The sequence below is a fragment of the Rhinopithecus roxellana genome, chromosome 19 (genome assembly GCF_007565055.1).
Source record: "Rhinopithecus roxellana isolate Shanxi Qingling chromosome 19, ASM756505v1, whole genome shotgun sequence".
NCBI lineage: Eukaryota > Metazoa > Chordata > Mammalia > Primates > Cercopithecidae > Rhinopithecus > Rhinopithecus roxellana.
The window spans coordinates 42,273,692-42,301,155 of NC_044567.1; the positions used below are offsets into that span (position 1 = coordinate 42,273,692).

The window sequence follows — 27,464 nt, forward strand, 5'->3', positions numbered from 1 at the left end:
TTTGCAGTGTAGAAAGGCTATACTTTATTCAGATGGAGCACACTCACATATTGGCTTGTCTGTGGCGCATCAATATCATGCCAAGAATGTAAGCCCTAAGAGAGAATACGAGCAAAATCCAGGCTTTATCCCTATTGAATTATTTATCCCACTATTAGAATATTAGTGAGGTAGGTGTGGCCACCCTGTGATGGCAAATTGAGCTTCGGTCACAAACATGCCTTGTTGTGCTCCCCAGTCTACTGACATCAGCTTCCTTTATATAGCGGTAGATGCACAGAAGTGTGCACAGTTGAGGGTATTGTCATCATGCTTTGGTATGTATTGGAACCCTGGCAGCTGCTTCTCTGATTCAGAGAGGCGTAAACATTACAGATGAAAAGAACAACTGGGGTCTGTCCTTTGGGGTGATTTAGGGTGGCTGTTTAAATTTGTAATGGTTGAAAAGTCTTGAGATTGTCACACGTAGCAACTCTTATACTTTTCTTCTCAGCTGCAGCTTATTCTTCTTACCTGTGTAACAAGCTGTCTTCTGTTCTCACAGAAGCTTAGTTAGCATTTCTTCCTCTGCCCCATAGCATTTTTTCAGTACTTACATTTACTAGGTCCTGTTTAGGTTGTAGGCGCCTAAATACTTACACAGGTGAGATAACATGTCCGAAGTTCTTAGAACAGTGCTTGGCATATGGTAAATGCTCCATATGTGTTACCTCCTATGATATCTCACTTTCATTTTTCCAACAACTCTTGCGATGCGGTTATTATTATCATTTCTGTTTTGCAGATGAGGAAGTTGAAACTCAGAGACGCTAGGTAATTTGCTTAGGTTCACATGGCTAATAAGTGGCAGAACCACTTACAAGCTTTGCAAGTAATTTTCAAAGCAGCTCTTAGTTCCCCTGTAATAGGAGCTGAATGATGACAGTTTGGCTTTGTGCGCATTGTATCTTACTTTCTAACTTGAATAGGACTTTTAGAGCAGTGAGCTCCGTTTCCCTCTGAGAATGCCATGCTTCCAGAGCTCCTGGCTGTACCAGCTCTGGGCATCCCCAGGGTTCATGCTCACTGGTCAGTGCTGGTGTGACATGATGGCTGAGCACCGGCACTGTGTCCAGTGCATTGCTAGGCACTATACACATGCTCTTTCATTGCTTCCTCAAACTGCCTTGTGATGTAAATGCTACCCAGAAAGGCTCATGTTCATTACTCAAGTCACTTTACCAGAAAGTGACAGAGCCAGAATTCAAACCCAGGTCTGCCAGATTCCACGTCCCTTGCTGCTTCTATTGTTCCTCATTTTCAGGGAGTCTTCTTCAAGGTTATTCTCAGGACTTTGATTAAGATATAGGCTCACAGCTCAGCATGGTGGCTCACGCCTGTAATCCCAGCACTTTGGGAGGCCGAGGTGGGTGGATCACTTGAGCTCAGGAGTTCAAGACCAGCCTGGCCAACATGGTAAAACCCCGTCTCTTCTAAAAATACAAAAACTAACCGGGCATGGGGATGGGCAACTATAATCCCAGCTACTCTGAAGGCTGAGGCAGGAGAATCACTTGAATCCAGGAGGTGAAGGTGGCAGTGAGCCAAGATCACACCATTGCACTCCAGCCTGGGCAACAGAGTGAGACTTCGTCTCAAAAAAAAAAAAAAAAAAAAAAGCTCACCATTTCAGATTCTCTAGACTTTGCTCCTGAGAAAGGGTTTACGTGATGCAGTTCGAGGTCTTGTATTGACCAGCTTGGTGTGGGGACATGTGTTTTCATGACTCATGAACCTATGTAGATGAGTAAAGAGGTTACTTTCTCCCCAAGTACATCACACATATTGGATGAGGGTCTAGGTCATCTGCTTATTTCTTTGACTACCTTCCTCCATGGAACCAGTTTTCCCTGACTGCCTTGGGATTCTAGCATAGATCATTTTGGAGTTTGTCATTTAAATTTGTTTTCATGGCCGCTTTGGACATTTTTTCAGCTAACGTTGTTAGGGTTTCAGTACATTTAAGACAGTGATGACATGCTCCAGTCCTTTCATCTCTGTCTCCTCAGTTAATAGAAAGGAAACGTAGCCCATCTGTCTGGACCTAAACAGAGGAATTTGGAGAAAAAAAATAAAAATAAAAATAAAAAACAGGCAAGAAATGTTCCCTTATTTTGTGAGCTACCATTATTCTGTCCCATTGTTCTACAGCAAAAGGCTTATACAAAAATATTTCAGTTTTCCTCACCTAATAAGGCATATTTTAAAAAATTATTTAGAGCAATACTTCTTAAACTTTGACTCTGAGACTGTCTTTGAGACCAAAAAAAGCTTGCCACATTTAACTCCCATAAAGATACCAAAAGGCGATGGACTGGGAGTCAGTGCACCTTAGTTTAATGTATAAAATGAAAGACTTGAACCGGAAATGGAAATGATCATCTACTGTGAAGCTAAAGACAGTTAAGGCCAGGCACTGTGGCTCACGCCCGTAATCCCAGCACTTTAGGAGGCCAAGATGGGCGGATTGCTTGAGCCCCAGGAGTTCAAGATCAGCCTGGGCAACAAAGTGAGACCCTGATCTCTACTAAAAGACTTTTTAAAAGTGGAAACGTAAATATAAATAAGTAAAAACATTCGTATCATTTGGTTTGTGGAAAACAGTTGCTGTAGAGTCCTCAAACTTGAGCTGTTAAGCTGGTTCCCACTCAGTCTCCCCATGGCCCGGGCACCACCTTAGTCAAGAAAAGAATGCCTTAGAACAGGAGAAATATAGGAGAATATCGAGTGACCCTATAGTTTGATTTCTTCAGGGACAAATGCAAACATCCTAATGTCAGTTTGAGAAGAGCTTCCTAGTTCAGAGGTAATGCTGAGCTTAAGGCTATGGATGAGCTGTCAAGAAAGACGGAAGGTTGGAGAGTGAGATTATTTTGGTGGAAAGATAACAAACTTGGCTAAGTTGTTTTGGGTACATATTGCTTTGTAGTTATTATTATTATTATTATTTTTTTTTTTTAATAGAAACAGGGTCTCACTATGTTATCCAGGCTAGTCTCAAACTCCTGGGCTCAAGCTATCCTTCTACTTCGGCCTCCCAAAGTGCTGAGATTACAGGCTTGAGTTGCTGTGCCCAGCCTACATTCATTTTTAATAGCCGGGAGGAAAGTGGGCAGGGGAAGATAGAGAAGGAGGGGGTAGCCGACTTGCACAAAGCCCACCAGTGGTCTTACAGGTTTTCATGCCAAAAAAAAGTACGAAGGGTATTTAAAGCCCTAGTTTGAGAATCCATACTTAACCAGTCATGTGGCACTCACATTCTTTCTTTCTCTTTGTAACATCATCTTATTGAATATTAGTGTTACAGAACAAGTTAATGGCACTAAAATACCATCTGAAATAGTAAGAGGAGGGGGATCACAAGGCAGGACGACTGTGTGGCTCCCAGCCTCGCCACTGACTCACTCTGACCATGGTCAAGGGAGAGTGAGTCTTCACTTCTTTTTTCCATCTGCCAGCATGTTTGGTCTTCTGGCACCTGGTGTTCTATACAATACAACATGCTTCTTTGTGTTAAATTGAGACATGATCCACATACCATCAAGGCAGTATTATAAAGTGGAGAATTCAGTGGTGGTTAGTATATTCACAAGGTTGTATGGCAAACAATCACCATTATCTAACCCCAGAACATTTTCATCATCCCGAAAAGAAACATGGTACCCATTAGCCGTCACTCCCCATTGCTGTCTTCCCTCAGGCCCAGGTAAGTACTAATCTACTTTGAGTCCCTGTGGATTTGCCTATTCTAGATCTTTCATATAAATGAATCATACAGTATGTGGCCTTCTGTGTCTGGTTTCTTTTCACAAAGCATGTTGTTTCTAAGGTCCTCCCACGCTGCAGCATGTATCATTCCTTTGCAAGGCTGAGTGATATTCCATTGTATGGAGCCATCACTATATCACTTCATCCATTCATCGCTTAGTGGACATTTGGGTTGTTTCTACTTTATTCTGGCTTTTATGAATAATGTTGCTATGGACATGCATGTACTTGTTTTTGTGTGGACATGTTTTTAATTCTAGGGTGCATCCCTAGCAGAATTGCTAGATCATATGGCTACTCTTATATTTAACTTTTTGAGGACCTGTCAAACTGTTTTCCACAGTGGCTGCTCCATTTTACACTTCCACCTGCAACATTTGAGGGTTTCAGTTTCTCCGTGTCTTTTGTCAACACTGTCATTTTTTATCTCTTCTCATTATAGCCATCCCAGTGAGTGTAAAGTAGTATCTCATATCTCGCTGTGGTTTTTGATGGATATTTCCCTAATGATTTACGACACTGAACATTTTTTATGTGCATATTGGCCATTTATATATCTTCTTTGAAGAAATATTCAAATTCTCTCCCCGTTTGTCTTTTTATTGAATTACAAGAATTCGGTATATCTTTGGGACACTCTGGATATTAGACCTTAACAGAATTTGCCTGTATTTTCTCTCATCCTGTGAGTTCTGTGACTTTCTTGACAGTGTCCTTTGATGCACAAAAGTTTTTAATTTTCATAAAATCTAATTTATCTATTTTTCCTTTGGTTGGTTGTACTTTTGGGGTCATGTTTGTGTATAAAATGTCTTATTCTTCTTTAAGAAAGTTCAGGGTTTGGTTTTAAATCCGGCTGTGTACCTTTCATCAGTCTGACATTCCTTTCACCGTGTCAGGCTGCCTTCAGCTAGTAATACTTCATTAAATTCAAAAGACAAAATTGTTTTGAACAAAAAAAAATCCAGTTCGGAGAAGAAAAAACTGTTGTCTAATTTAGGGTCATGAGATTTACTCCCATGTTTTCATCTAAGACTCTTATCATTTTGGCTCTTACATTTAGGTATTTGACATATTTTGCATTAATTTTTATAATCATGTGAGGTGTAGGGGTTCCACCTTCAGTATTTTGCCACATAGATGTTCAGTTGTTCCACCACCATTTAAAAAAAAATTATCCACATTGAATTGTTTTAGCACCCTTGTCAAAAATCAGTTTGCCATAAATGCGAGGGTTTATTTCTGGGTTGTCAATTCTATTCTGTTGATTTATTTGTCTGTCCACATTCCAGTATCACACTGTGATTGCTGTAGATTTGATTTGGGTTTTGAAATTGGGACATTTGAGTCTTTCCACTTTGTTATTTTGCAAGATTATTTTGCTATTTTGGGTGCCTTAAATTGCCATAGAATTTTAGAACTAGCTTGTCACTTTCTGGAAAGAAGCCAGCTGGGATTTTGATAAGAATTGTGCTGACAATAGCAAAGACATGTAATCAATCTAAATGCCCAACCTAAATGCTATGTTATTCCTATTCCAATGCTTTGCAATATATCCAGCTTTTTAGAAAGAGGATGTGTTAGCAGGGCACAGTGGTTCACGCCTGTAATACCACCACTTTGGGAGGCCGAGGCAGGCGGATGGCCTGAGGTCAGGAGTTAAGAGACCAGCCTGGCCAACATGGTGAAACCCTGTGTCTACTAAAAGTACAAAAATTAGCGGGTCTGGTGGCGGGTGCCCATAATCCCAGCTACTTGGGAGGCTGAGGCAGGAGAATCGCTTGAACCCGGGAGGTGGAGGTTGCAGTAAGCCAAGGTCACGCCACTGCACTCAAGCCTGGGCGATAGAGCAAGACTCTAATGGAGATGGGGTTTCAGCATGTTGATCAGGCTGGTCTCGAACTCTTGACCTCAGATGATCTGCTTGCTTCAGCCTCCCAAAGCACTGGGATTACAGGTGTGAGTCACCATGCCCGGAGAATAAATGAAAACTTTAAGTCAAAAAAAAAATTGTAGTGAAACCATAGATCAGTTTGGAGAATCGTGCTATTATTATCTGATCCATGAATACAGAATACTCTGTTGAAATTTGGTTTGCCAGATTTTGTCAAGCATTTTTCCATCTACATTCATAAGAAATACTGGTCTGTAATTTTGTGTGTGTGATGTCTTTAGTTTAGATACCAGGATAATATCACCCTCATAGAATAAGTTAGGAAATGTTCTCTCCTTATCTATATTTTGAAAGACTTTATGAAGGATCTGTGTTAATTCTTCTTTAAGTATTTGATAGATTGACCAGTGAAGCTGCCTGCTGGTCTTCAGCTTTTCTTTGTGGACAGTTTTTTGATTACTACCTCAATCTCTTTACTTGACGTAGGCGTGTCTATTCAGATTTTGTTTTTTTTCAAGTCAGTTTCAGTAGTTTATATCTTTATGGTAATGTGTCTATTTCATCCAGATTATCTAATTATTATCATATATTCTTTATATATATAATCCTTTTTATTCATATTATAATCCTTGTTATGTCTCTAAGAACAATAGTAATGTTCCCTCTTTCATTCCTAATTTTAATAATTTGGTCTTCTGTATTTGTGCAGTGCAGTGGCTCACGCCTGTCATCCTAGCATTTTGGGAGGCTGTGGTGGGAGGATTGCTTCAGCCTAGGATTTCAAGGCCAGCCGGGGCAACATACTGAGACCTCATCTCTACAAAAAAATTTAAAAATTAGCTGAGCGTGGTGGCACACGCCTGTAGTCACAACTACTCAGGTGGCTAAGGCAGGAGGATCACTTGATGCCGGGAGGTCGGGGCTGCAGTGAGCCATGATTGTGCCACTGCACTCCAGCCTGGGAAACAAAGTGAAACCCTGTCTTGAAAAATGAAAAATAAAAAAACAAAATGTTTGTGGCCAGAGGCAGTGGTGCATACCTATAATCCCAGTACTTTGGGAGGCCAAGGAAGGAGGATTGCTTGAGACCAGGAGTTCAAGACCAGCCTGGGCAATATAGTGAGACCCTATCTCTAAAATTTTTTTTACAATTAGCCGAGTGTGGTGGTGCGCACCTGTGGTCTCAGCTACATCTTAACTTTATAACATTGTAGTTCAGATTAATACCAACTTTGTTTCAATAGTATATAAAAACTTTGCTTCTCTAAGGCTCCACTCTCACCCCCTCCTTTATCCTGTTATTGTCACACATTACATCTTTATACACTTTATGTTCAACTAGATTTATAATTATTGCATTATGGAAGTATCTTTTTCTTATTTTTTTTCTTTATTTTGGGACAGAGTCTCGCTCTGTTGCCCAGGCTGGAGTGCAGTGGCACAGTCTTGACCCACTGCAACCTCTGCCTCCCAGGTTCAAGCGATTCTAGTGCCTCAGCCTCCTGAGTAGCTGGGACTGCAGGCACGTAACACCACGCCTGGCTAATTTTTGTTTTTTCAGTAGAGCCAGGGTTTCACCATGTTTCCCAGGCTGGTCTCAAACTCTTGACCTCAAGTGATCCTCCAGCCTCAGCCTCCCAAAGTGCTGGGATTACAGGCTCAGCCACTGCACCCAGCCAGTGCTTTTTATTTCTTTGTGCAGATTCACGTTAGTACTTCTTATAGGACAGGTCTTTTAGCCACAGAGTCTCAGTTTTTATTTATCTAGAATATCTTAATTTCTCTTCCATTTCAAAGGTAGTTTTGCCAGGTATAGAATTATTGTTTGACAGTTTCTTCAGCACTTTGAATATGCCATTTCATTGCCTTTTGTTCTCCACTGTTGTGTGTGGTTGTTTTGTTTTGTTTTCAGACAGGGTCTTGCTCTGTTACCCAGGCTGGAGTGCAGTGGTGCAGCCACTCACCGCTTCCACCTCCCAGGCTCAAGCAATCCTGTCACCTCAGCCTCCTGGGTAGCTGGGAGTACAGGCATACGCCACCACAGCCAGCTTTTTAAAAAATTTTTTGTAGAGACAGGGTTTTACTATATTGCCCGTGCTGGTATCCAACTCCTGACTTCAAGCAATTCTTGAACCTCAAGCCTCCCAAAGTACTGGGATTACAGGTGTGAGCAACCATGCCCAGCACCTCCATTGTTTTTGAAGAGAAATCAGCTATTAATCTTACTGAGGATCCCTTGTATGTGATGAGTTGCTTTTCCCTTGCTGCTTTCAAGATATTCTGTCTTTGGCTTCTGTCAGTTTGATTATAGTATGTTAAGATGTGGATCCCTGAGTTTTTCCTACTTGTACTTTCTTGAGCTTCTTGAATACGCAGAGTGTCTTTCATACCATTTGGGAAGTTTGGGGCCATTATTTCTTCAAATGTTCTTTCTCCTTTTTTCTGTTTTTCTTCTCCTTCTGGGACTCTCATTATGTGTATGTTAGTAAGGTTGATGCTGTGTTCCACAAACAGGTCTCTGAGATTCCATTCACTTTCATTCATGTTTGTTTCTCTTCCTCAGAGTAAATAATCTAAATTGACCTTCAAGTTCCCAATTTTTTCTTCTGCCTGCTGTAATGTGCCATTGAGAACTTCTGGTAATTTTTCCATTTCAGTTACCATACTTTTCAACTCTAGAATTTCTATTTGGCTTCTTTTTATGGTTTCCATCTCTTTATTGATATTCTCTATTTGATGAGACATTGCTTTCATACTTTCCTTTAGTTCTCTAGTCTACAGAACTGAATGGTTTCTCTTATCTCTTTGAATATATTTTAAATAGCTCAATTAAATCTTTCTCTAGGCCAGGCATGGTGGCTTGTGCCTATAATCCCAGCACTTTAGGAGGCTGAGGTTGAGGCCAGGAGTTCAAGACCAGCCTGGGCAACTGAGCAAGTCCCCACCTCTACAAAAAAAAATTTTTTTTTTGTCTAGTAAGTCTAACATCTGGTCTTTCTCAGGGACAATTTCTGCTTATTTCTCGCCTCCACCACGTGTATGGACCATACTTTGTTATCTTGCATCTTTCATAAATTTTTGTTGAAAATTGAGTATTTTAAATAATATAATGTAGCAATTCTGAAAATCAGATCCATGCTCCCAGGATTTCGTGTTACTGCTGCTTGTGCTAGTAGTTGCTATTTAGTGACTTCTGAACTTCTTCGGTCAAGTCTTGCGTTATATATCATGTGTGCCCACTGAAGTCTCTTCTTGGTTAGCTTACCGATCAGCTAATGATTAAATGGAGGTTTACTTAAATTCCTGGAACTGGTAAGTCTCCTAGTTTTTGCCAAGGGGCTCTGTGTACATGTTGGGGCATACCTTCAGCACTCAGCCAGATAGTTTACAGCCATGCCTTAGCTTTCACTTCTTGCTTGTGCAGAACCTCAAGATCAGTCAGGTGTGAGAGTTTATGAACTTAGTAGGTCTTCCCTGACCTGTCACTTACAGCATGGTTTTAAATCTCTAAAGGCTCACAGGGCACATGCCTGTATTCCCAGATCTCAGGAGGCAAAGGAAGAAGGATCCATTTGAGTCCAGGAATTCTGGGCTGTAGCATGCTATGCTGCTTAGGTGTCCTCACTAAGTTCAGCATCAGTATGGTGACCTCCTGGGAACAGGAGACCACCGGGTTGCCTACAAAGGGGTGTACCAGCCCCGTTCGGGAATGGAGCAGGTCAGAACTCCCGTGCTGATCACTAGTGGGATCGTGCCTGTGAATAGCCACTGCTCTCCAGCCTGGGCAACACAGTGACAGAGAATGTGTCCCTTAAAAAAAAAGTCTAATTGACCGTAGACTAATTAACTATTAATCATGGGAAATGATTAGGGGAAAGACTTAAAAAGAGAAACTGTAATTCTCTTTTTTTTGCTGTATCACCCAGGCTGGAGTGCAGTGGCTTGATCTCGGCTCACTGCAACCTCCGCCTCCCGGGTTCAAGCAGTTCTCCTGCCTCAGCCTCCCGAATAGCTGGAACTACAGGCAAGCATGGCCGTGAACTGCTAATGAGAAATTGTAATTCTCATAGAGGTCCTCCCAGAGGAGTAGAAGAAGGTTGAAAGGCATTTCTGTATTTAGTCTTCTCAACATTAAGGCTGGGCCCAGTGGCTCACACCAGCACTTTGGGAGGCCAAGGCAGGCGGATCACTTGAGATCAGGAGTTCAAGACCAGCCTGGCCAACATGGTGAAACTCCCATCTCTACTAAAAACACAAAAATTAGCCAGGCGTGGTGGTGCGTGCCTATAGTCCCAGCTGTTTGGGAGACTGAGGAAGGAGGATTACCTGAGCTTGGGAAGCGGAGGTTGCAGTGAGCCAAGATCACACCACTGCACTCCAGCCTGGTCAATGGAGCGAGACCCTGTTTGGGTGGGGAGGGGAGGAGAGAGGAGAAAGGAAGGAAAGAAAATAGAAAGAATTAAGGAGGAGGGAAGGAAAAAGAGAATGAAAAAGAATGAAGAACGAAAATAAAAATTAGAAAAAAATGTAAGGTTAAAGTAAACCCTTTTCTCATACAGATTAAACACATGAGTTCAAATTACAGCTTTGCTGCTTAATAGCTGGGTGACCTAGGACAAGTTATATAACCTCTCTGTGCCTCAGTTTCCTCATGTAAAAATAGGGCAATAATAATGTCTACTACATAAGGTTATTGTGAGGATTAAATGTGAAATGCTGATCCCAAATACCTGGCAACCCAGTAGATACTCACTGTAATAATTATTTGTATAATTTCTGCAGAAGTACAATGATGATTCTTTGGTTAACCTAAAAGCAGATTTTCTTTTATTTCTTCCTGTTTCTTTTCTTTTTCTTGTTCACTTTAAAGAATTAAACAGAAAATCGATTCCAGCATTTTGGAATAATAATTTGCATCAAAATCAGTTTATTCATTTTATTGACATATAAACAAAATGTCATTTGTTTATTCAATAAACACTTGTTAAATGCCTAATACATTTCAGACATCATGCCAGGCACAGGGATGACAGGGCATGGTGGCGGGCACCTGTAATCCCAGCTACTCGGGAGGCTGAGGCAAGAGAATTGCTTGAACCGGGGAGGTGGAGACTGCAGTGAGCCGAGATTGTGCCACTGCCCTCCAGCCTGAGCAACAGAGTGAGACTCCGTATCAAAAAAAAAAAAAATGTGGTCTCTGCCCTCAAGGAGCTCATAGTCCGGGAGACTGACAAGTAGACAGGTAATTACATGCAATGTAAGAAAGGCTGTGATGTCATACAAGAAGAAAGTGGGAGTAGGGTTTTGACCAGTTCCTCCTGTTAGATTTATTCCTTTTTCTTTGGCTATAAAGCAAAAGAATTGGTCCTATGTTTTTTTAACTGTGCAAATTAAACCATAAATTTTAAAAACTTTGTAAAGATAAAAGACAAGCAGCCAGCTGCAGTGACTCACGCCTATAATCCTAACAGTTTGGGAGGCTGAGGCAGGTAGATCACCTGAGGTCAGGAGTTCAAAACCAGCCTGGTGAATATGGTGAAACCCCGTCTCTATTAAAAATACAAAAATTAGCTGGGCGTGGTGGCGGGCGCCTGTAATCCCAGCTACTCAGAAGGCTGAGGCAGGACAGGAGAATCGCTTGAACCTCGGAGGCGGAGGTTGTAGCGAGCTGAAATCGAGCCATTGCACTCCAGCCTGGGCAACAAGAGCTTGACTCCATCCCCCCTCAAAAAAAAAAAAAGATGAACAACTTGAATTATGGAGGACACTAGAAATACTGTTTCCTACACAGTCAGGGCTTCCTACTAACATAGTCACTTGTAGGGTTTTTGACCTGAAAACTTCCGTGGCATATTTTTTCTTTGCTATACACTTTTTTTTTTCCTTGTAGTTCTTCCCCTTGTTCTCTCCTCTACTTCTAGAGACCTGGGTAGTTCCCAGAGGAATAGGGCTTTACAGAGTCTAATGGTGATTTATTAGGTATAAACAGAAAACACTTTTTTCTTTTTTATCTACAAGTTCTATAGCAAAAAATGAATATAAACTTTTCATGCAGTTTCTTTCACACACTAAAAATTCAGGTTATTTTAATTCCATTCCATTTTTCAGAATTCTCGATCGCAATCCTCTGACAACTGTTGAAGATCCGTATCTCTTTAAATTGCCAGCATTAAAATATCTGTAAGTACTATAGCACTCTCATGAGTCATGAGATGATTTATGCTTTTTAAATTTTTATCAAAGCTTAAGTATTTTGCATTTAGGCTAAAATGTCATAATTTAAATTTTAACTGGGTTATTGAAAAAAAGTTATTGGCAAAGAAAAAAATTAAAGAGGATGTATAATTGTCAAGCCAGCAAGGGAAGAGAAGAGTGTTGAAGAACCCATATAGATTTGAAACATGTAGACACATGGAAGAATATTAATTTGCCAAGAAAGCAAAGGGGAAAAGGTGTTCATTATTCTAAAAACGAAGAAAAGAGTAAATAAAATGGTGAATGCAATTTGAAAATGAGAAGATAATGGTTAAAAAAGAAAAAGGTGTAAGTTCTGCTCTTGAATATCATGAATTTGATGATGCAAATCAACTTACATTTCTTTAATAAGACCTCCCTGGAATTCTACAGCAAATAAACTCTTGAGCTGGCTTGTTTTATGGAGAAACTAAAATTGAAGCAATCACATGTCCTTGAAATGCCTTTTTAAGTACACAATTTTTTATTGGGGTTCATATCATGAATGTTTCGGCTTTCTTCTTCAGAGACATGGGAAAAACGCAAGTTCCACTTACAACACTTAAGAACATTCTCACGATGACTGTTGAACTGGAAAAACTGTAAGTTATACTCTTCTTAGATTTATTTTCACTTAGTTGGTTCTTTCGGTTTGTTTTATTATTTTCTTAAGTCAGGTTTATTGAGTTGTAATTTTCATATACTAACATTCACCCTTTTTAAATGTACAGTTTGATGAGGCTGACAGATGTATAGTTACATAACCACCACCACATTCCCAATATAAAGCATTTCTGATGCCTCAAAAAGGCCCCTCGTGTCCCTTTGTAGTCAATCCCCTCCTCCCACCATCAGCCCCTGTTAGCTACTAATCTGATTTCTGTTCCTATACTTTTGCCTTTTCCGGAATGTCTTATAAATGAAATCATACAGCATGTCGCCTCTTGTGTTTGGCGTCTTTCACAGAGCATTTTTTTTTTTTTTGAGACATAGAGTCTCACTCTGTCACCCAGGCTGCAGTGCAGCAGCATGACCTAGGCTCACTGCAACCTCCGCCTCCCAGGTTCAAGTGATTTTCCTGCCTCAGCCTCCCGAGTAGATGGGATTACAGGCGCATGCCACCACTCCTGGCTAATTTTTGTATTTTTAGTAGAGACAAGGTTTCACCATGTTGGCCAGGCTGGTTTCGAACTCCTGACCTCAAGTGATCCGCCTGCCTCGGCCTCCCCAAGTGGTAGGATTACAGATGTGATCCACCTCGCCTGGTCTCACTCAGCATAAGTTTTTTTTGAGATTCTGCTACCATCCACGTTGTTGCACCCATCACTACAGCTGGCCCTCCATATCTGCAGGTTGCTCATGCATGGATTCAACTAACCATGGATGGAGAATATTTGGAAAAAATAAAATATATAAAACAACAATACAACAATAAAAACAGTAGAAAAGTTAAAATACAGTATAATTATTTACATACCATTTACCCTGTATTAGGTATTTAAAGTATACCTGAGGCTATATACAAACATTATGTCATTTCATATAAAAGACTTCAACATCTGTGGACTTTGGTATCTGCAGGGGGTCCTGGAGCCAATCCCCTGCAGACACTGAGGGACAGCTGTTCACTCCTTTTTATTGCTAAGTAAGTGTTCCAGTTGTGTGGAAACCCCATCTCTACTAAAAATACACAAATTAGCCAGGTGTGGTGGCCCACACCTGTAATCCCAGCTACTCTGGAGGCTGAGGCACGAGAAGTGCTTGAACCTAGGAGGTGGAGGTTGCAATGAGCCGAGATTGCACCACTGCACTCCAGCCTGGGCGACAGAGTGGGACTCTGTCTCAAAAAAAAAAAGTAAAAAATAAAAATGTTTTCTGAAGAGCAGAAGTTTTTAATTTTGATCAGCTTTAAGTTACCAATTTTTTCTTAAACGGCTTGTGATTTTTTGTTTTTTACCTAAGAAATCTTTAAGAACCTGTTGTTTAATCCAACAACAAAATGATTTTCTCCTATGTCTTCTCCCAGAAATTGTATACATTTAAGTCTATGATCCATTTTGAGTTAATTTGCATATATGATGTGAGGTATCTTTTTTCTTGCAATTTTATTTTTTATTTTTTTGTAGAAACGAGGTCTCACTAATGTTGCCCAGGCTGGTCTCGAACTCTTGGTATCAAGTGATCCTCCTGCCTCACCCTCTCAGAGTGCTGAGATTACAGGCATGAGGCACTGTGCCTGGCCTTCTTTGCAGGATATACATATATATATATCAGCCAGGTGTGGTGGCACACACCTGTAGTCCCAGCTACTAGGGAACCTGAGTCAGGAGGATCACTTGAACCAGGAGGTGGAGGTTGCAGTGAGCCAAGATGGCACCACTGCACTCCAGCCTGGGTGACAAAGCGAGACCCTGTTTTTTTAAAAAAAGTGTGTGTGTGTGTGTGTGTGTGTGTGTGTGTGTATGCCTGCAGGGCCCTATTGTGAATTTGTTACACAATTACTGCAACTTAAATAGTGCCATCACCCCACAATATGGCAAGCTAAATAGAAACTCAGTTATGCTAAGGCTGGTTGAGGGCATTATAGAAGATTAGCATGGAAAGGGCCCTTGATTTCGCACTCTGTTCCATTCAATTTTGTCAGGTCACTTTCTTATCTTCACCATGTTGTCAGATCTGTTTTACTGCTCTAGCCTCACTTCCCTCAGTCTCCTGCAGCATCTTCCCTGTCAGCTAGATCCCTTCTTCTCTGGATGAAGTCCTCTTCATCGACCAGCTTTCTCACTTGGTTCGTTCTCTAACAGAGTGAGGATCTGTCTGCTTTTTTCTTGACTATTAGGAGATAGGAAAAAGCTCTCATTCTCTGCAACCATTTGTCACTAAGGCCATAAAGACATTGAACTAACTGCCTTATGGGAGTTCATTATTGGAAGTCTTCAGGAGTTTACACATTTATATACAAAGTAAGTAGGCCAGTGCATTTGAGTCTTGGCTCATGTGTAATGATCTTTAATGCATATTGAAAAATTATTCTCAAGTAAGGATAACATGCACCTCAGGTCATTTACAGTCTCAAAGGTTTGTCAGTATACTTAAAACAATACTGGGAACAGTTCAGGATTGAAGGAGAGTAAAGAATCATGCAGTAAGTGCAATGTCTGATGTTTGATTGGATTCTGAATTTTTTTTAAGCCATGTTATGATTGGGACATTGTAAAAATGTGTATATGGACTACATAGTAAACAATGATAATATTAAGTTCCATTGTGTGATAATAGTATTCTAGTTATGTAGGAGAATGCCTTGGTTCTTAGGGGCTGCACACTGAAGTATTTAATGGTGAAGGGTCATTATGTCTGCAACTGACTCTCACATGGCTTGTCTAGAACACGTGGAGAGCAAATGTGGTAAAGTATTAGCAACTGTTGATTCTAGATGAAAGTTATACAGGTGTTCATTATACCATTCAAAAATGCTTTCCAGCCATCCTGTACTTCTAGCTACTCAGGAGGCTGAGGTGGGAGGATCAGTTGAGCACAGGAGGCAGAGGCTGCAGTGAACTGAGATTGCAGCGTTACACTCAGCCTGTGTAACAGAGCGAGACCCGGCCTCAAAACAAACAAAAGAAACACCTTTGTATCAGAGTTAAGGTTGCTGTATAATAAAATGCTGGGTTACGGTTCTGGGTCCATTTCACATGAAGATCAGAGGCTTCCACTGGACCCAAAGGAATAATACCAGTCACTTGTGATTATTCCTCTGTAGGTTTGAAAGATGTGTCAGGCCAACTTATTGGATGAAGTTTTAATCTAAAACTCTATATACTTTTTACCCCCAACTCATAGACTTCATGTATCCACGAAACACTCTTCTGTCTCCACAGTGTTAATGTGGCCCTAATAAAGCCATCCTTTTGGAGGACTCAGAAAAGGCCCCCCATAACCACTGCAACATAATAATTATAGTAGTTGGCCGGGCATGGTGGCTCACGCCTGTAATCCCAGCACTTTGGGAGGCCGAGGCGGTGGATCACAAGGTCAGGAGATCGAGACCATCCTGGCTAACACGGTGAAACCCCGTCTCTACTAAAAATACAAAAAAAATTAGCCAAGTGTGGTGGCGGGCACCTGTAGTCCCAGCTACTCGGGAGGCTGAGGCAGGAGAATGGCGTGAACCCGGGAGGTGGAGCTTGCAGTGAGCTGAGATCGTGCCACTGCACTCCAGTCTGGGAGACACAGCGAGACTCCGTCTCAAAAAATAATAATAATAATAATAATTATAGTAGTTAACTGCTATTGAGCACTCCCTGTGTGCCAGGCATTTTTCAGGTATTGATTTATTTATTCCTCAAAATTCATATGACAAGGCCGAGAAACAGTGATTAAGCAATTTGCCCAAATTCACATTATTAGCAGAGCTGGGATTTAAGCCTAGTCTGGCTGTGGAATCTGTATTCTTAATGTCCGTGCTATACTCCCTAAGATTAACCTTTTATTCCAGTTACAGGGATTGTTTTTATCTCTCTGAAACTGCCCCCAATAAGCCATAACAATAAATCAATTAATTGTCTTGGTTATCTCTTCTTCCCAAATTTACATTTTGAATAAAAATTCAAACATGCCAGAAAGATGAAAGAATAGTATAGAATCCAGTCGAAGATCAGGCACTGCGTGTCATGTCTTCATTTCCTTTAATCTAAAACATTCCTCTACTTTCTTTCATCTTTCATGACATTGGCATTTTTTAAGAGTCAAAGATAGTTGTCTTGTAGATTGTCCCACAATGTATATTTGTCAGTTTCCTCATGATGAGATTCAAGTTCAGGTTTTTTGGAAAAATACTGCATAGGTGATGTATCCTTCCTGCCTCGTAACCACAGGTGGCCTGTAATACTACGTTTGATCACTTGATTAAGGTGATCTTCCAGATCTCTCCATTGTAATTATTTTGCTAGGTGTAGTGGCTCACACTTGTAATCCCAGCACTTCAGAAGGCCGAGATGGGAGGATTGCTTGAGTCCAGGAGTTCTACACCAGCCTGAGCAACATGGTGAAACCGTCACTACTAAAAATACAAAAATACAAAAAAATGAAAAAAAAAATTAGCTGGTCATGCTGGTGTAAGCCTATACTCCCAGCTACTCAGGGGGCTGAATTTGGAGGATCACTTGAACCCAGCGGGGGTGAGGTTTCAATGAGCTATAATTTTGCCACTGTATTTCAGCCGGGCAACAGAGTGAGACCTTGTCTCATAAAAAAAAAATACGAATTTTCCCCTTGGTAATAAATAATCTGTGGGTTGGTACCTTGAGTTCAGTGAAGATCCTGTTCTCAAATGTCTTTTCACCCAAATGTGCATCAATGATAATCCTTGTCTGAACGAATTTTTATTACACTGGTGGTTGCAAAGTGACACTTGGTAAAATTCTGTCATTCCTTCTACATTTACTAGCTGGCACTATTTTGTTGAAGAAAAACTCCCCCTCTTTCTTTCTGAATAGCACTCTTCATGGATTCTTCTTTATATTAACTATGTTGTAACTTATTGTTGTTATTCTTTTGAATGATGGAATTGTCCAGATTTGACTAATGCAATCTGTTATTTTTTAACCCCACAATCCAGGTTAAACTATTTTTAACGCCCAGAGTAATATATAATATTTCCCACTCCCAAGAGGAATTGAGACAGGGACTCCAGAAGTTGGGGACTTACTCAGACTCTTCTTAGAAGTCTACCTTCTTCCTGTGTAGTTTCAGCCAAAAGTGAGACTTTTTTTTTTTTTTTTTTTTTTGAGACGGAGTCTCGCTGTCACCCAGGCTGGAGTACAGTGGCCGGATCTCAGCTCACTGCAAGCTCCGCCTCCCGGGTTCACGCCATTCTCCTGCCTCAGCCTCCTGAGTAGCTGGGACTACAGGCGCCGGCCACCACGCCCAGCTAGTTTTTGTATTTTTTAGTAGAGACGGGGTTTCACCGTGTTAGCCAGGATGGTCTCGATCTCCTGACCTCGTGATCTGCCCATCTCGCCCTCCCAAAGTGCTGGGATTACAGGCTTGAGCCACTGCGCCCGGCCAAAAGTGAGACTTTTGAGTTGGGAAGAGATACTTCTGAATTAAACTACTGATCAGTGTCACCCAATTCTAATCCCAACCACCTTTATTCTAGGCATACCATACTCACTGCCATGCTTACCCTTTGGTTGGGCACCTTTGCCCTCCTTCCTATTGGCCTTCTGGTTCCTACCCAACTGTCCATCCATAAGCTTCAATAACACCTTTTGACCCACCCCTGTGAAAGCATTGGCCTGCCTCCTTTACCTACTCAAGTAACCTCTTTACCACTAATTTATTGTTCTTTGTTTTCATCTATAGGATCTTACCTAGCCATATGGCCTGCTGCCTCTGCCAATTTAAAAACAGCATTGAGGCTGTCTGCAAGACAGTCAAGCTGCATTGCAACAGTGCATGTCTGACAAACACCATACATTGTCGTGAGTCCAAATTGCCTGGTGAACAATTATTACATTATTTTAAGTATTTGTTTTTAAACTTTTTATTTATAATGATAAAATTTTAAGCTATTGATATTATTGCTTTATTTTTATTTACTCATTCAGAGTTAAACTCCCTCAACTTCTGAACTATTCCCTTGCTGAGAGTCAGGTTCTCAGTTATTATTACTAAATTTAATAACAGAACTCTTCCATATGCACAAAGGACCAAAACAAAGGAATGGGACAGCTAGGGAGCAACATTAATATCCACACACTGTGTACTGTGCTGTCTGCTTGGTGCTTTGCCCCCAGTGATAATTTCTTCATACAGTGCAATGTAGTTTCTAAGCTGGTTTTATATCCATGAGGTCTCGAGTACTCTCGGCCTTGCAGGACAGATGTAGATCCAGTTTTGGGATTTTGGTTTTATAGTTTTAGAGTACAAGTGATGCTGTTTTATTTGAAGCCTGAGAGCTTCTGGTTCCATATTGCTGCCTGGCTCTTCTAATGGAATGGAGGGCTTTTTCCATGCTTAGACCATCCAACGCTGAACTTGCTCTGAATTCAAACCTTTCTCTTCACAGAACAAATGCTCAAGTGCTTTCAGGAGTTTTTCTGTAGATTAGGTTTATTAGCACCAACTTCATAACTTCTAAAATGTGACTGCTTTCATGTCCAGATAGCTTGAATACAGGCATCTACCAGTGATATGGGGTGGTTAATTAATAGTGCTTGGCTACACAAAGTCAGTGGTGCTTATTTTTAAAAACTTTTTTTTTTAAACCAATTATTCCCTTCTCCTGAAGAGGTGGGCAGAAAAGCATTGGTAATCTCCTTTTACAGATGAGGAAAAACAAGACCAGAGGTGCTAAGTGCTGTACCTTGTGCCAGGTCTTCTGTCTTCAATTCTGGGTTCTCTCCAAGCCCATGTTTCTCCTTTCTCACAATATTTACTACTTCCTCTGACCCTCAGCACCACCCAAAATACTTTTAATTCTGGAAAAGAAAGCCAGCTGCACACTGGCACACTTGACCTTCATGCAAACAGAAGCTTTGGATGGTTCCCAATCCAGAATATTAGAGATAAAATGAAATCAAAGTAGGCAACTGATAAAAGTTGCTTTTTCCCTTCTGCATTATAGGATCTCAAGTAATGTTTATCCAGAAACTGCTATAATACCATAGATTCATTGTACATTCAACAACATAGGCATATAATCTGGCAAATTAAAAAACTCAACCTATACCCCAAATACCTGCCCAAATTTAAGAACTAGGGTGGACACAGTGTTTTTTCCCATGTCACATTTTCTGTGATGGGGCTACAGTATGTGGGAGCAGAGAATGGGGTGGGTGAGTGGAGCACGTGCCAGATGAGGATCTATCAGCAATGGGAGGGGCTCTCCACATTAGCATCTCCACCCTGCTCCTCTCAGAGGACCGCCTTCCATTGCATTCAGCTGTGATGGTAGCAAGAACACGGGCACACTGAGCACAAGGAGAGAGGGAGCCTTGTGCTCTCTCTGCATGTGAGGCAGGACAGCACAGGGTATGGAGCAGTCTGCAGAGAGGCCAGCTCATCAGGGAAGCACTTGTCTTCCACCTTGGGCTTTGACTGAGCATTGGGCAACTGGCCCCTGGGGATCAATAAATAATCCTAGGCAGAGTTACTCTGTGTCGCATTATGCAATGTTCCAAGTAGGTGGCCATGTTTTCAAAAGATGTCTTTTTCTCCTTTTGTTGTTGCCATTTCGTAGGTTTAGGATTGGGTGTGTGTTTCTCCTCTCTGAATGGCACTCGAATGTTTGCTGATTCATACTCTGTGTGACTGGGGCGTACAGCTGTGGACTGATGCATGCCGTCCCATCATCTTTCATGATCAAAGCAGTCTCTTCTTTTTTCACAGCTGAAGAAGCATCTGTAGGGAATCCAGAAGGAGCGTTCATGAAGGTATTACAGGCCCGGTGGAAGCACACGAGCACTGAGCTGACTATTGAGCCGGAGGCGCCCTCAGACGGCAGTGGCATCAACTTGTCAGGCTTTGGGAGTGAGCAGCTAGACACCAGTGACGAGAATGAAGTTATCAGTGCACTAAGTTACATCTTGCCTTATTTCTCAGTGGTAAATCTAGATGTGAAATCAGCGTTGTTACCGTTCACTAAACAGCTTTCTTCAAATGTACAAGATGGAGACAGGCCCCTGAGTATTTTGAAAAACAATATACAGAGCCCCTCTCTTCAACCTGCATCCAACAACCCAACTTACGAAATTTATGAAAGTAAATTGAGAAAGCTGTACTTGCTGGAAAATACGTTAGATGCAGAAATACAGAAAAAAATCGATGAAGTAAAAAGGGAAGAAAAAACTGCCATGCTTATGCAGACCAGCTCTCTAGGTAACAAATTTAAACGGCAAATATTTAAAAAGAAATTAGAAACTGTCCAACCACAGGAAAACAGCCTGGCAAAGATTCAAAGTATAGGCAACAACCTGCAGAGAGTGAACAGAGTCCTCATGGGCCCAAGGAGCATCCAGAAAAGGCGCTTCAAAGAGGTGGGAAAGCAGAGTACCAGGAGGGAAGAGGGTGTGCAGGCATTTGTGGAGAATGCTGCCCAAGATAAAAGGCTCTGGAGCCCAGTCCCAGGGGAGCTGGAACAGCCTCACATAGAGCAGGGGCATGAGAAGTTAGTGGAAAACACCATCTACAAGCCTTCGTTCACCCAACAGCTTAACGCAGCAGTCTCCTCTGTGCTGAAACCCTTCTCCATGGGCGAGCCTTCTGTCTCCACCCCTGCAAAAGCCCTACCTCAGGTCAGAGACAGATCAAAAGACTTAACCCACGCCCTTTTCATTTTAGAAAATGCAAAGGCTCGAGTTAAAAATATGAAGGCTGCCAAACCAATCGTACATTCCAGAAAAAACTACCGCTATCGTAAAACTCGCTCCCGCCTGGCCCACAGAACACCCAAGGCCAAAAAGAGTCGAAAGTTCAGAAAGAAAAGTTATCTCGATAGACTGATGCTCGCAAACAGGCCGCCGTTCTCTGCAGCGAAGAGCCTCATAAATTCCCCTTCACAAGGGGCTTTTTCATCATCAGGAGACCAGAGTCCTCAGGAAAATCCTTTTCTGGAAGGATTTGCTCCTTCAAAACGTTTTACAGAAAGCACGAATGTGAAAGACACAACTGCAAGAAATGCCTTTGAAGAAAACATTTTTATGGAAAACACTATTATGCCAGAAGGCACCATCTCTGAAAAGACAAACTACAATCCTCCTCCTGAGGCAGATTCCACTGGGACTGCGTTCAACTTAGGGCCATCTGTTAAACAAACCAATCCAACACAATGGGAATACAACAACGTGGGCACTGACCTGTCCTCCGAACCCAAAAGCTTCGATTACCCGTTGGTCGCGTCTGCAGGTGATCAGTTTGAAATTCAGCTAACCGAGCAGCTACGGTCCCTCATCCCCAACAACAATGTGAGAAGGCTCATTTCTCATGTTATCCGGACCTTGAAGATGGACTGCTCTGACACCCGTGTGCAAGTGACCTGTGCCAAGCTCATCTCCAGGACAGGCCTCCTCATGAAGCTTCTCAGTGAGCAGCAGGATGTAAAGGCGTCCAAGGCAGAATGGGATACGGAACAGTGGAAAACTGAGAACTATATCGATGAGAGCACGGAAGCCCAGAGTGAACAGCAAGAGCAGAGGTTGAGTGAGGTGAGGAACACACAGAAACATGAGACCCGGATTTCCTGTCATTTAGCGTATGCCAGGAAAGTGCCCACACAGGAGAACCTGGGATGCCCAGGCCACAGCCTGTCTTGGCCACGTAACTTTGGCCATGACTGTGATCTCCCACTTTGCTCATTTAGAGAGTGAAATAGATTAGTACACAAGATGAACTGTAGGTGAGGTGGGGTGGCTCACGCCTGTAATCCCAGCACTTTGGGAGGCCGAGGTGGGTGGATCACTTGAGGTCAGGAGTTTGAGACCAGGTTGGCCAACATAGTGAAACCCTGTCTCCACAAAAATAAAAAAATTAGCTGGGGTGATGACACATGCCTGTAGTCCCAGCTATTTGGGAGGCTGAGGTGGGAGGATCACCTGAGCCCAGGGAAGTCGAGTCTAGTGAACTGTGTTCGCATCACTGTACTCCAGACTAGGTGACAGAGTGAGACTGTCTCAAAAAAATAAAACAAGAACCAGTAAGCTACTCACCTGGAATACTGGGGTTTTGAATAGTTAGTTCTCATTTTTTTTTTTTAATTGTTCTTTCTTTCTTTTTTCTTTTTTTTTTTTTTTAGCTCACAAAAGAAGTTCCATGGTCTGGATATAACACCAAACTCATCTTGGCATTATTTGTGACCGCAGTACTAGCGACTTTCATTATAATTTTCTGCCTCATTCAGGTAAGGACAACAATTAATTCAGAATGCAGTCTTGTCTTTGTGTGGATTCAGAGCCCACAAACTCAAAACCGAAGCTGCTTTCCCACCTGCTGCTACTTGACACTCTCCTTCAGTCGGTTAAGGCTGAGGTACGCTTTGTTCTTTTACTGCAGTGTATATTCCAGGATTTTAAAGGATCCTCGCTTCCAGGAGGTCTCTGTGAATTGAAACCAAGTTAATCCCACTAGACTATTTTAAGAAGTTGATATAATAGCAAAATTTCTCCCACCCAAAACGATGTCAACAATTGGATGTACTCACCAAATCACCCCTTACTCTGCCACTAATTTATTTCCTTGTTGCTGAAATGATGAGAGACGTATAATCTCCACCCTCACGGAGTTGTCATCACCCTGGAGAGGAAGGAGACAGCCAAAAGAGAGAAGTATTGTCTTGTAGACTTATTAGATTCACACAGTGTCATCCTTTTCCACTGTGTAAGGCGTTGTCTAAATAGGTCCAGTTAAAGCACTACAGGGTAGCCATCTTTTAAAAAAGTTGATGGCCACATTTTTAAGTTCACAGGGGAGGGGGAGCATCTCATACTCCAGCCCTCCTGAGCCTAGGCCCTCAGTGAGATGTGTCACCATTTCTTGGACACCATGTGAGACATTCCCCCTTGGATCAGAGATGCTCAACTTGCATCAACATTTCTAAAGCCTACATCTGGCTACTCTGGGGCGAGTCCTGTTCACAGTGCCCATTCCTGGAGCTTGCCTCTGTTTGCCTTTTGTTCGATTACATGATCCTCAAGAGGCCACTGCTAGCATATTGGAAGAGTGATTTAATAAACTGGCAACCTTGACACTATGCTACCAATCCAACCTTACTTGCCTCATTTACCATTTTCATTATTGTGGCAGCCCTCCATTCCAGCCAGATCAGCCCCTCACCATACCCCAGTCACACCATCCGCATTTCTGCTTTTGTGTGTTTGTCCATCTAAAATGCCCTTATTTCACTCTGCCTGTGGGAATCCTGTGAATCTCTCAAAAGCCAACTCAGGTTCATCTTTCTTCTTGACACCTTCCCTGAATATTCCAGCCCTCCTGAGCCTAGTCCCTTTGTGAGATTTGTCACCATTTCTTGGATACCATATGAGAGACTTCAGAGGCTGAAGTGGGAGGATTGCTTGAGCCTGGGAGGTTGAGGATGCAGTGAGCTGTGATCATACCACTGCACTCTAGCCTGGACAACAGCGAGACCCTGTCTCACAAACAGCTGCCACCAAAAACTATCTTGGGATTTGAACAGGATTACATTAAATTTGTAGATTAATTTGAGAATTGACATCTGTACGACATTCTAGGAATGTGCTATCTCACGTCTTGTATTCATTTCTTGTTAATGTCTTTCAGAGGAGTTTTAGTGTTTCCATATATAGATCTTACACATCTTTTGTTAGATAAAAGATCTTTGTATTTTTGTTTCTAAATACTTCATACATTTGTATTGCCATTGTAAATGGGATCTTTCCTATTGAATTCTCATTACTTCCAGTAAAATCTTAGTTGATTCTCTTAGGCTTCTTTAGCTAACATTTCTCATCTAATATGCAAATAATGATAGTTTTGTCTGTTCGTTTCCAATACTTCTACTCTTTCCTTCCTTTCCCCTTTCCTTTTTCCTTTCTTTTCCCTTTTTTTTTTTTTTTTTTTTTTTTTTTTTTTTTTTTTTTTTCTTCTTCTTAGGGCCTTGTTGTCACCCTGGCTGGATAGCAGTGGTGTGATCTAGCTCACTGTAACCTCAATCTCCTGGGCTTAAGGGGTCCTCCTGCCTCAGCTTCCTGAGTGGCTACAGGCAGGCAGCTAATTTAAACAATTTGTTTGTAGAGACAAGGTCTTGCTCTGTTGCCCAGGCTGGTTTTCCTGCCACTTCAGAGGAAGGACTGAGGTTTTCTTTTTCTCCTACTTTTAAGAGTTTTTATTAGAAATTATCTGTTGAATGTTATCTAAAACAGTCAATAAAATGTATTAAGTGCTAGCTGCCTGCAAGACCCTAAGTTAGATACAGTCAGCCTCTTCATCAGCCATGTCCACATCTTCAGATTCAACTAGATGAGGCTGAATATTTGAAGGAAAAAAAACAATAAAAATACAAATAGAAAGTACAATATAACAGCTATCACCGCTGTACAATATCTACACATTTTATTAGTGATGACTTAAAGTACATGGGGCCAGCCATGGTGGCTCACACTTATAATCCCAGCACATTGGGAGACCAACCTGGGCAGCATAGTGAGACTTTGTCTTTACTTAAAAAAAAAAAAAAAAAAAAAAAATAGGTGTGGTGGTATACACCTGTAGTCCCAGCCACTCAAGAGGCTGAGGTGTGTGGATCACTGGAGCCCAGGAGGTTGAGGCTGCAGTGAGCTGTGATTGTGACACTGCACTCCAGCCTGAGCAACAGAGGGCGATCCTGTCGCTAAGTAAATATAGGGGGGATGTGTGTTGGTTATATGCAAATACTGCACCATTATGTGTAAGGGATCGAGCATCCACAGATTCTGGTATGGTGTCGGGGCGGTATCCTAGAACCAGTCCCCCGCAAGATAGCAAGGATGACTGAACTGTGGAAGAATCAAAGCTCTGTTAAAACAGCATACAATTCCTGTCTTCAAACAAGTTATCTCCTCAGGCAGATGAGACTTAAAATGAATAAAAGGAATGAATACAGATTTGGAGATGATGGTTGTTGTGACAGATAATCTTAATTGCGTTTTCTTCCAAAACAGATTTATTGTCACCAGAGGTCATTGAAAGAAGATGAAGAAGGATTCTCAAGGTAAATATTAGTTTGGTGATTTTTTTTTTCTTTTGAGATGGAGTTTCCCTCTTGTTGCCAGGCTGGAGTGCAGTGGCACGATCTCGGCTCACCGCAACCTCCACTTCCCAGTTTCAAGCGATTCTCCTGTCTCAGCCTCCCGAGTAGCTGGGATTACAGGCATGCGCCATCACTAGTCTCACGACGTTTTAATTAGAATTTTAGAATTAGAGGAGAGCTTAGAACTCTGCCCTTATTTTTCAGTGAGGAAACTGCCCAAGACAGGACAAATACTTAGTTACCCTAATGCTTAGCCTGGCTCCAGTGAAATTAGCTCCCCAGCCAAAAGCTGAGCCGGATGGAACAAGGACACATCTGTTGTCCCCAGCCCTTTGGGGAGGTGGGGAGGGACAGGAAGGGGAAAGGTTTTGGTGCCTGTTCCTGCTGATGGTGGGCATCAGGCCAGGCCAGGGTCTTCTTGGAGGCTCTGGGGAAGGGGTAGGGAAGGCCACCGGGTGTGGGAGTGACGGCACTCGTCTCCTTCAAGGCTGATGGAAGGTAGAATATGTGAGTCCTTCCTCTAAAGTGGCAGGAAACACTATTTTTTCAATTTTCTTTTTTTTTTCTCCTGGATCCTAGAAGTGAGGAAACACTATCTTCTCATCTTACTGGTTTTTGGGCCCCACTCTATACCTTTTATGCAAACCTCACAGAATTTTAACTAGAAAGGCCAGGCAGGGTGGCTCACACCTGTAATCCCAGCACTTTGGGAGGCCGAGGTGGATCACTTGAGGTTAGGAGTTCAAGACCAGCCTCATCAACATGGTGAAACCCCATCTCTACTAATCTCCACTGAAAATACAAAATTAGCTGGGTGTGGTGGCGCAGGCCTATTAGTAATCCCAGCTACTCAGGAGGCTGAGGCAGGAGAATTGCTTGAACCCAGGAGGTGGAGGTTGCAGTGAGCCAAGATCGCACCATTGCACCCAGCCTGGGGAGCAAGAGCAAAACTGTCTCAAACAAAAAAACAAAAAAAGGAATTTTAACTACAAGAGACCTTAGACAGTATTTCGTCATTTTATGACAGGAAAACTGAGAAAGAGAAAGGGAGAGTGTCTTGCCCCATGGTCACACAATGCACTCTGGCTTTTTCTATTTTATTCAGATTCAAAAAGAACATGTTGTCCTTTAAACTGATTTCACAGCTCACTCACTCACCAGCCGCAGTCACCCGTATGAAGACTGTGAGATAGATAACTTGGCTACCTGCACTCAGGCATTTGCTTGAGGTGATCCAACTTATAGAATAAAGTATCTAGAAAGAAAAGAACCACTCCATCTCCCACCCGCCATCAAATGATGCCTGTGAGACTAAGTCCGAAGGGGACTGATATAAAATGCTTCTGCCCAGCATGGCTGTGCAGTTTGTTGACTGTACAGGGGCACTTGGCCAAGGGGGTGACTGGGACTGAACATCCTGCCCATGCTCCATGCTGAGCCGCATACAAAGTCCCCCCAGTATATTGTGGGGCCCTTCTGAACAGACATGGAGAGTTTCTGAAAGTCCCACATGCATGGGATTATTTTCAGGACCCCAGGTATGTGGTCTGCGCTGGTTCTTCTCACTGTGATTGTGGACTGAGGTACTCATTTAGTCCTAATAAGACCAGAGAAGTACATTGTGAGAGACGTGGGAAATGGCAGCTCACTCACTGTCTTGTGCATGTGTCTCCCCAGGGGCATTTTCAGATTTCTGCCATGTAGGAGATGCTGTTCGCCAAGTGAGACTCAGGTACTTTGGAGGATTCATTGCTGTGGCCA

At 42.1% G+C, this 27,464-nt stretch overlaps 1 protein-coding gene and 1 long non-coding RNA gene across 3 annotated transcripts in view; one reads left to right on the forward strand and one right to left on the reverse strand.

Annotated features, from left to right (window-relative positions):
- On the reverse strand, positions 1–27,456 carry LOC115894751. Of its 2 annotated transcripts, none has more exons than XR_004054913.1 (2): positions 27,357–27,456; positions 1–1,774 (listed from the first exon to the last, which is right to left on the reverse strand). It is a non-coding gene; the product is annotated as an uncharacterized LOC115894751 (long non-coding RNA). The 2 variants fall into 2 exon arrangements; XR_004054912.1 differs by lacking the exon at positions 27,357–27,456 and adding an exon at positions 10,028–10,108.
- LOC104671892 (leucine-rich repeat-containing protein 37A2-like) overlaps positions 1–27,464 on the forward strand; it is a 43,387-nt gene that overhangs the window by 15,075 nt on the left and 848 nt on the right. The window contains 7 exon segments of the mRNA XM_030922727.1: positions 11,810–11,881; positions 12,463–12,537; positions 18,305–18,423; positions 20,333–22,146; positions 22,734–22,838; positions 25,615–25,664; positions 27,381–27,435. Coding sequence (XP_030778587.1) covers positions 11,810–11,881; positions 12,463–12,537; positions 18,305–18,423; positions 20,333–22,146; positions 22,734–22,838; positions 25,615–25,664; positions 27,381–27,435 — 2,290 coding nt within the window.